Source organism: Cnephaeus nilssonii (genome assembly GCF_951640355.1).
Source record: "Cnephaeus nilssonii genome assembly, chromosome: 21".
NCBI classification, from domain to species: Eukaryota; Metazoa; Chordata; class Mammalia; order Chiroptera; family Vespertilionidae; genus Cnephaeus; species Cnephaeus nilssonii.
The window spans coordinates 34,727,837-34,737,935 of NC_137092.1; the positions used below are offsets into that span (position 1 = coordinate 34,727,837).

At 51.6% G+C, this 10,099-nt stretch overlaps 1 protein-coding gene across 1 annotated transcript; it reads left to right on the plus strand.

Annotated features, from left to right (window-relative positions):
• Positions 1-288: 288 nt before the first annotated feature.
• On the plus strand, positions 289-3,298 carry AVPR1B (arginine vasopressin receptor 1B; the record flags this gene model as incomplete). The annotated part of the gene is made up of 3 exons (XM_079760324.1): positions 289-1,234; positions 2,391-2,683; positions 3,206-3,298. 3 exons carry the CDS (start codon positions 289-291, stop codon positions 3,296-3,298), a joined length of 1,332 nt encoding a protein of 443 aa, XP_079616450.1.
• Between the last annotated feature and the right edge of the window lie 6,801 nt (positions 3,299-10,099).

Below are 10,099 nucleotides of genomic sequence, written 5' to 3' on the forward strand. Positions count from 1 at the left end.
GTCCTTCCCAAAGCCTCGCCCTGCACAGCTTCATCCATTCTTCCCTCCCTGACACCTCCTTCTCTTCGCGCCCAGGTGCCCCCTCCTGTCTGGGATCCGCATCCCTTCCTTATCTCGTGCTCCTTCCTTCTCTCCATCCCTATCCTCTCAACTATTCCACCTCCTGGAGCCTCCCCGCTGCCACCCTGCCCTTCTTTCTCTCCACTAAACTCCAGTTCATCCCTAAACTTCTCCTTGCACCCCACCCGTTCCTCTCCTGCCCCCCTCCCCTCCCAGCAAACTTCCACCATGGATTCTGGGCCGCGTTGGGCTGCCAACCCCATTCCCGGGGGCACCCTCTCTGCCCCCAATGCCACCACACCCTGGCTGGGCCGGGATGAGGAGCTGGCCAAGGTGGAGATCGGAGTCCTGGCCACGGTCCTGGTGCTGACCACGGCGGGCAACCTGACCGTGCTGCTGACCCTGGGCCAGCAGGGCCGCAAGCGCGCCCGCATGCACCTGTTCGTGCGGCACCTGGCCCTGACCGACCTGGGCGTGGCGCTCTTCCAGGTGCTGCCCCAGCTGCTGTGGGACGTCACCTACCGCTTCCAGGGCCCTGACCTCGTCTGCCGGGCCGTCAAGTACCTGCAGGCGCTCAGCATGTTCGCTTCCACCTACATGCTGCTGGCCATGACCCTGGACCGCTACCTGGCCGTGTGTCACCCCCTGCGCAGCCTCCAGCAGCCCAGCCAGGCTGCCTGCCCTCTCATCGCCGCTCCCTGGCTGCTGGCCGCCATCCTCAGCCTCCCTCAAGTCTTCATTTTTTCTTTGCGGGAAGTCATCCAGGGCTCGGGGGTGTTGGACTGCTGGGCAGACTTCCGCTTCCCGTGGGGGCCACGGGCCTACATCACCTGGACTGCCTTGGCCATCTTCATCCTGCCCGTGGCCATGCTCACAGCCTGCTACAGCCTCATCTGCTACGAGATCTGTAAGAACCTGAAAGTCAAGACGCAGACCTGGCGGGTGGAAGGCGGGGGCTGCGGGACTCGGGACAGGGCCTCACCTCCCGGCCCGGCTGCAGCCGCCAGGGGACTGCCCTCTCGGGTCAGCAGCATCAGCACTATCTCTCGGGCCAAGATCAGAACCGTGAAGATGACCTTCATCATTGTGCTGGCCTACATCGCCTGCTGGGCACCCTTTTTCAGCGTCCAGATGTGGACTGTGTGGGACAAGAACGCCCCTAATGAAGGCAAGTGTGTGGTCGGGGTGGGGGGTTGGGGCAAGTGGGGAAGAGCAGGCAAGGGCGAGCAGGAGGATTAGGACAGGGCTACCTGCCTCCCAGCGCGCCCTTTCCTGCTGGCCTGCGGTGCCCACCACCATGACCTGTCCCTCAGTCCCATGTCCCTCACCTGTGTAGAGTGATCTTCTACTTAGCACGTGTCTCTCTGAGCAAGGAGTGCAGTCGAGTGTTACCTTATAAACAGTGTGCTCCCTTGGGAAAATGGAAGCCCTTTGGGGCCCTTTTAGCTGGGCTGAGACCCATTTCTTTAAACTTACTCTCCAGTACACCCAGTTTGTCTCCACAGCACACTGGGCTCCTGGCTTCCTGTCCCTGGGTCTTTGTCAGAGGCGGCCTGTCTCCTCGCCCCTGCCCCGACTGTCAGCTGAGTTTTTGCCAGGACACAGCAGGTGCCAATGACAGAATGAGGGGGACTGCCCCTGAGGGGTCAAGGGCAGAATCCAAAAGCCAGTGTGCACCCATATCTATGACATAAATGAGATTGGGGGGGGCGGGGTACCCGGACTTGGCCTAAAATCATGGCTATTTTCCCTGCATGTTCTACAAAAGTTGCCTTATCCTAGGTCTGCATCCATTAGAAAATGCAAGGTCTAGGTTTGGAACAAAGACAGTGTCTCCTATTTGGGCTGCTCCTTCTACCTCTGAGGTCAAGTTGGAGCAAACCCTGTAGTTACAAAAAGAGTCAGAGAGGTAAGACCCTGGAGTTGGGAGTCCCAGGTTCAAGTCTCAGCTGTGCTCCTCCCTAATGAAAGGACCCATGTGAGTCCCTTCTCCTTTCTAGCGCTCAGTTTCCCTCTCTGTTCAGTGAGGCCTGGATTCTCTCCCAGGTCCCTCCCCGCTGTCCGTCTAAGCCGGTGATGGGCAACCTTTTGAGCGTGGTGTGTCAAACTTCGCCAAAAAACTGAGCATAACTCGGGTAGTGTGTCACTTTGAGGAAAAAACATTATTTCGCAAATGTTTCATCCTCAGGAGCAGCAAATGTTTCATCCTCGGCATGCGGCCGCCTCAGCGGCCGCGTGTCATCAGAAATGGCTACGCGTGTCAGTGCTGACACGCGTGTCATAGGTTCGCCATCACTGGTCTAAGCGCTTCTCGGCTTCTCTCTTGGCAGATTCAACCAATGTGGCTTTCACCATCTCCATGCTTCTGGGCAACCTCAGCAGCTGCTGCAACCCCTGGATCTACATGGGCTTCAACAGCCACCTGTGGCCGCACCCCCTACGCCATCTGGCCTGCTGCGGGGGTCCTCGGCCCCAGATGCGCAGGCAGCTCTCCCACGGCAGCTTCTCGAGCCGCCGCACCACGCTGCTGCTGACCCGCTCCAGCTGCCCGCCCACCCTCAGCCTCAGCCCCAGCCTCGGTGGGAGGCCTGGGCCCGAAGGGCCACGGAAGGGCTCAGAGCAGGTGGACGGGGAAGGCATCACTGAGATGGACATCTTTTAGGGAACACCCCCTGGAGCCTGGCCCTGCCCGTGGGTCTATAGGAGGGTGTCTGCTCATCTCAGCACTGGGTGTAAATGCTGGGAGGGTCAGGGTTGGAGTTAGGGGAGCCCAGTGTGAGGCAGTGTGAAAAGGCCAGAAGGGCTACCCTGGGTGTCCGGCCTACCCTCATTTGCTCCTAATCTCACATGCTGGGAGTCAGGGAGAATAAAACTGCTCCCTGATCCTGCCATATTCACAGGGTGTCTGGGGGACACACCCACGTGGTAGATGTGGGGCCCAGGTCTGGGGCAGGCCTGGGACGGCCCCGCCTGGGGCTCCACAGGTGGCTGGAACTCAGAGCCTGGTCTCCTAGTTGGCTGCTTGTCCCCAGCCTCACCTGACCAGCACGCCCAGCCCAACCAGGAGAGGAGAGAAGTGAAAAACGACCAGGGAGACCCTATTTGGAGCCCGGATTTTTAAATTTAAAACCTTTTCTTTTTGTAGAGGGAGGATTGTTTAATGAAGAAAAAGGAATGGGTCTGGGCGCTTCACCTGCTATGCCCATGTGTCCACTGGAGAGAGAGAGATAATATTTAGTACAGCATCAGCTACTCTGCAAGTTCAAGTTCCTTTTCTCCCCACCCCTCCACCCCTTTATAGGATGGGGGGAAGTGTTGTGTACTTGCAGTGGTATTACCCACTGAGGGTGAGTGGGAGAAAAAGGCGGGGTGGCGAGGAGGGCATGAAAAGGGTCATGGTAAAATTAAGAATGGAGGAAGCCTCAGAGGCAGCAGGGAGGGTTGCTCTCCCCCCTGCTCCCAACGCGTCCAGACAGCTCCTTCCTCTGGGCTGCACGGAGGAGACGTCCTTTGAGAAAGTGTGATGGGTCATGGCTCTGGATTTACTCGAGGCTCATCAGAGCTCCCACGGGAATGCATACGTGCTGTGTTCAAGCAGGAGCCCGGGATTTAACACTCGTCTCTGCCTTCAGGTAACCATACGACCTTGGGCAAGTCACCTCTCTGCGCCTCAGTCTCCTGCCTGTAGAACAGAGATGTACCCTAAGGTCTTTCTCAGCTCTGACCTTTCATGACTTTGCAAGACTGGAAATGACATTGCAAGGGAGAAACACAAAGGGCTCTCACCAGCGGGCTCTGGAAGAGTTGTTGGATCTTCATGACAATGACATGTATATTCTGACTCAATTCTGGTGACCGTGGTCCTTCCGTGGCCATTCTGTCCATTGTTGCCCTCAATTCTGTGATGCTGATGCTGGGAGAGACAGCAGAGCGGGTAGAATCTGGGGCTTTGCCCTGAGTTACCTCCAGTGGGATTTATGTCACGGGGTAGCTTTCCTGGCCTCATTCTGATTCTAATCTCAGAGATGGCCTTGACGGTAGAAAGAGCATCAGCTAAAAAGTCAGGAGAACTGGGTCCTGGTCCCATCACCATGCCGACCACTGATGACCATCATAGGTGAAATGCTTGTTCTCTCAGCTGTGGGGGTCAAATAGGACTGTGGATGGATAGGAGGTGTGTAAACCCACGAGCTCTATACCCGTGGTCGGCAAACTGCGGCTCGCGAGCCACATGCGGCTCTTTGGCCCCTTGAGTGTGGCTCTTCCACAAAATACCACGGCCTGGGCGAGTCTATTTTGAAGAAGTGGCGTTAGAAGAAGTTTAAGTTTAAAAAATTTGGCTCTCAAAAGAAATTTCAATTGTTGTACTGTTGATATTTAGCTCTGTTGACTAATGAGTTAGCCGACCACTGCTCTATACCATCTAAGCTTAGATTCTAAGAGATTGCTCATCTAATTAGGAGCTCCCGAGAGCAGCTCCAGGAAACAGGTTCAATCTGCCCTCCGCTCCTAGGGAGGCTTTGAGGAATGACTGTGGCTTTGGGGATACACTTTTAAGAGGCCACTCAGCGTTGAGAAGACTCCCTAGGGTTCTTTAAAAGAAAAGAACTAAGCTGAGTGTTGTGAGCAAAGCGTTCCAGCCCTTCAGTGCTAGAGATCTGGAGGGTGGGACCCAGGGCCTAGGAGGGTGGGACAAAGGCTCAAGGAACAGGACCCACAGTGTCTTCACTGCACTCTGCTGCCCAGGTGGGTCCCTGACACCCAACCCCTTCTTCCCGGTCCATCCACCCCGGTGGATCTTAGGAGCCTCCCGTGCCAGCCTGAGCTGTTGAAGTTGTTCCTCCGCCCACTCCCTTCAGACCAAAGAACCTGACCCTAGTGCCCGTAATAAAAATGAAGAATATTGTTGCTCATCATAATGAATGGGAAGTAGAAGGGACACCAGTCTTATACTCCAAAGAGTTTGAGTATAAGACTGGTGTCCCTTCTATTTTGTACAGTAGAAAAGGGTTGAGATCAGGACTCAAACCCAAACTATGGGTTTGAGTCCTGATCTCAACCCTTTTCTACTGTACAAACTTGGGCAAGTTGTCCAATCTCTCCGAGCAACAGTTTCCTTATCTGTTACAGAGAAATAAAAACGCCACCTTGTTAGAGGGTTTGGGAGACTGTAGACAATAGAACACTCCACTGATGTTGGAGAAGATAATGATAGCCTGGCTTCAGGTTGCTTCTGGAGGATAATTTCTAGGGCACGGACCCATGAGACTACATTTCAGCGGGGAAGAGAGGAGACTTGGGATCAAGGCAACTTCTGTGTCTGCTCTTGCTTTCTATAGCAAATAATACATACCACTATTATGGTTTCAGTTTTGCATTGTACACCGGGGACTTACTTGTGGTGGTGGCTTGGGGGCCCTCACTGTTCCTTCCATGGAAAGGTAGCATTTGATCCTTTTCAGAAAGCTGGTGCTGTCCGGCGAGGAGGGCAGTAGGGAGCAACTGGACACTGGGCTGGAGCCTCAGGAGCCTATTCCAGGAGGCTCCTGAAGGAAATGGCTGGATCTTGTCTGGACCTAGGAATGACAGCTTTGGCAGTACATGTAGGGACAGACATTCTGGGACAGCACAGGGCCTCGGATAGGGTCCAGGGAGATGGGCCTCTTAAGCAAGGAGGTTCTGTGCTATCTGGGTCAATCTCACTTTTTTAAAATTGATTTTCAGAGAGAGCGAGGGAGGAAGAGAGAAACCGACGTGAGAGAGACATCAATCGGTTGCCTCCTGTACACATCCCGACCAGGGATCAAACCCACAACGTAGGGATGTGCCCTGACTGGGAATGAAGCCCACAGCATTTTGGTGTATGGATGATGCGCCAACCAACGGAGCCACCTGAACAGGGCTGGGTGAGTCTCAGTTTTGGTAGCTAACCCCAGAAGGCGAACTCTGTGAAATACAGTACTTTAGTCCCTTAGAAGTGGTTAGGGAGCAGGGCAGAAGATGGCAGGAGGGGGGTAACAGGTTGACTGTCAGGGTTTCTCAGGGTGACTTTTTATGTTGTTTGGTATAGGCCAATAATTCTCCAGATGTACTTTGTATATAAATAGGTCTTTTAAGAGGCTATAAACTCAGCCTAGGCTGCAGCAGCTCACTCCTGGGTCAGGAACCCAGAAATGTAGTTGAAATTCACCAATAAAATCCCTTAGCAACCAGGAAATTTCTAGGCATCTTTGTTTTCTAGTGACAATGATAGTAGTATAGGCAAATTAAAGTAAAATTTTGATCTCCTTGAGCAGGGCATGGGCAAGGGGAAGGTTGAGGTGTGGGGAGCCACCTTCCTGGAGCCCCTTCACCCAGTTTACTAGTGAGAAGAAAAAAGAAACAAGAGTGCAATTTTCCTTGGAGCCACACGGTGGCAGTGTGGAGTTGAAAGTGAGTTTGAAACAGTAATGACCTTGGGGTAGGCTGGGAAAGTCACCAGCCTCCCAGCTCTAAGGCCATAGGAACTTTCCCTAAAGTTCTAGAGTCTTGGTCTCTCATTGGACCCAGTTCTCCTGAGGTACCTGGACACATGCTTCTTTCTCGCGAAGCTCAGGGAGGATGTATTTGGCAAGGAAGGGCAAAGAGCAAGAGGTGCAAGACTGAGTGTAGAAATTCCTGCCTGAAAGAGGGAGTATTTAAGGGAGCCACTGGGACCTCAAAACAAACAAACAAAAAAACCCCAAAAACAATAAACCCAGATAAGATGGAGTTACTATAATGTGTTTGGTTTAGAGGCAGGGGGTTTGGTGTAGAAGGCCTCTTGAGAGCCTGTCTTTCTCCACACACACCCCCAGTCCCACCCCCCCCACCCCCCCGACCAGAAACCTGTTCTGATCCCAAGAGCAAAAAACCCACTGATGTTGGGCATAAAATACCTCATCACCTTATTGGATCTTGTTGGCCAATAAGACAGGGTCCCTCATGGAATTCTGCTGAAGTTCTAAGGTGGGCATTTGGGTGCTTGCTCCTTTAGAATAAGAATTTATTGAAGACAGGTGGACTTTATTCTGGTATACTGTTTATTCCCAGTTCATTATTATCATGTAACCAACCATCACCTGGTTGCCGGTAGCAAGTCAGTTTCTCTGTATCTTCTTATAAGATCGTTTTGGAGAGGTTTTCATCCAGGTCTCGCCCACAGAGGAACCCAGAGTGAGAAGGGCAGCATGACTGTTCCCTGCAGGTGCCGATGACATACCACACGGGAGAAAGTGACTTCACTGTACTAGAAACTGTACAGGTGACCATTCACATTTGGGCAGCCAACCTTCTAAGCTCCCAGGAGTATCCTAAGCAAAAGGCCACTTTATTTCTGGCAACATGGCTAGCAATGACTTTGAGGAGCAGTTCAAGTTGCTAGCTGTCTCCAGTCATCAGCTTCTTGGCCCAAACTCCTTAGGACATGAAATGAGCCCTTCTCTCTACTTACCAGGGCATCTGAGGAGTCATCTGCACCATCGACAGTCAACCAAACCTCTGTAACTCACTTGGAGCCACACTTTCAACTTGCTTCCTAAACAACACTCCCCAAGAATGCCTGCCCTTTATAAGCAATCGGGGTGGGTGCTAATGTTAAACTCCATGATATATTTATTGGCTCTAACATGTCCAACTTTTGAAGCCAATCATAGAGGAGTTCATTAGAGACCTTAATCATATGGTCGGTGACATCCAGGTCTCTGTTCTCTTTGACAACAACTCCCTGACCCAAGTCTCCCCACTGTCTCTGAGCCCAGGCACGGACATTACCCCATGCAGTTCAGAGAGCCTGCATCCAGTCAGGCCTGCCCCCTTTTCTTCTGCCTCTTCTCCCATCAGTAGATTTCCACTCTTCTTCTTCTTTTTTTTTTTAAATATATTTTTATTGATTTCAGAGAGGAAGAGAGAGGGAGAGAGAGATAGAAACATCCATGATGATAGAGAATCATTGATCGGCTGCCTCCTGCACATCCCCCACTGGGGACTGAGCCCGCAACCCGGGCATGTGCTCTCGACCGGAATCAAACCCCGGACTCTTCAGTCCGCAGGCCAATGCTCTATCCACTGAGCCAAACCAGCTAGGGCCCACCCTTCTTTATAAGCTGAGTTCAGAAGCACCTCTCTGTGGGCTGTTTTCTCTGGTTAGGTCCACCTAATCCTAACACTCTTGCACCGACTTTGCCCAACATTGATAGGCTCTGGTTTCACTGCTCTGTTAATTCCCCTCTGCCACACGTTATTTTGCACATGTTCCTGCCTGTCGTCACAACTAGGTCATGCATGCTGGGACCCCACCCGCACAGCTGCTCAGCCTTCATTTTACATATGCTCCTCCCCACCCCCAGGGCCTGTCCATGTTCTGCAGAAAGCAGGCGCTCCATCTGCCCGACTGTGCGGCTGCCGCGTCCCCTCTCCTGGCGTGGGAACGGTCTCGGCCGTGTCCCCGTGCAGTCTCTTTGGCTGCATTGCACATGCCTGAACCTCTTCAGTTCTCTGTCGTTTTGTTTGTTTATTGTGTGTGTGTTTTCTTTTCAAAAGAGATCAATAAGAAGTACAGTTTCGCTTCTGGATGCAAAGACAGTGTTGTTGTCAGTGTTTATTCCTCATTCTGCCCCTCTAATCAATAGAATCGCCTTTCTCCATTAAGAAAAGCTTTCTAGGGAGATACCTTCGTCCATTCTGGCTGCCGTAACAAAATGCCACAGACTGGGTGGCTTATAAACAACAGAAATTTGTTTCTCACAGTTTTGGAGGCTGGAAATCCCACATTAGGGTGTCAGCACGGTAGGTGAGGGCCTCTCTAGGCTGGGGACTGCTCATGGTATCCTTGCAAGACAGAAGGGCTGCCCGAGCCAGTTTGGCTCAGTGGATAGCGTCGGCCTGTGGACTAAAGGGTCCAGGGTTTGATTCCGGTCAAGGGCACATGCTTGGGTTGTGGGCTCGATACCCAGTAGGAGGCATGCAGGAGGCAGCCAATCAGTGATTCTCTCCCATCATTGATGTTTCTATCTCTCTCTCCCTCTCCCTTCCTCTCTGAAAACAATTATATATATACAGAAGGGATTAGGGAGCTCTGTGGGATCTCTTTTATAAGAGCACTAATTTCATTCACAAGGGCATCACCCTCATGACCTAATCACCTCCCAAAGGCCCCATCTCCTAATGCCATCACCTTGGAGGTTAGGATTTCTACATATGAATGGGGGCTTGGGGGGGGGGGCACAAACATTCAAATCTAGCAGGAAAGAGCAACAATGGCAGGTAAGGTGAAGGGACATATAGATCAGCAAATATTTCAAGCCATAGAAACCAAGCCAGAGCCATTTCTTCAGTTTCTTGGGGAAAAAAGGAACCTGGGAATAGGAAAGCCACCCACTGCTCCCAGCACCAGGGCTAGAAAGTCATTTTCAGCCAGCAAAGGGAGCAAGTTCATCAATCACCTCTAAGATCTGAATGCCTCTCATCTGGAGTTTGAATTTGGCTAAGAGTATTCCTAGGGTTTCCACTTTGGGAGATGTTTAGCTATGGTGAACATGTAAAAAAAAAAAATCTGTCTTAATTAACTGTTGGAGAAAGTATATTGTATATTCCTCTAGTCACTGCTTACTGCATGCAATCAATTTTAAGTTTTTTTAAGTTAATTCTCTGAGGTTTCCTAGGACTAGGATATCTGCAAACAATGACAAATTTCATCCTCCTTTCCAATAGTTATAGCCCTTATTTTTGTCAAGTGTTTAATTGAACTGCTTAGAACTTCTAGAATGATTTTAGATAATGAAGGAAATAGCAGGTTTGTGGGCATTCTTACTTTGTTCAGGATCTAATAGAACTATGTCTAGAACCTTACAGTTAAATATCACACATCTACTGATTTCAGATAAGCTATTCTTAATCCAGTTAAGAAAGTGTCCTTTCATTCCTAACTAGAGGCCCGGCGCATGAAATTATGCTCAGGTCTGGTCCCTAGGCCTGGCCTGTGATCAGGGCCATCTTCCCCAGCTGCCGGCAGCCAGCCCCA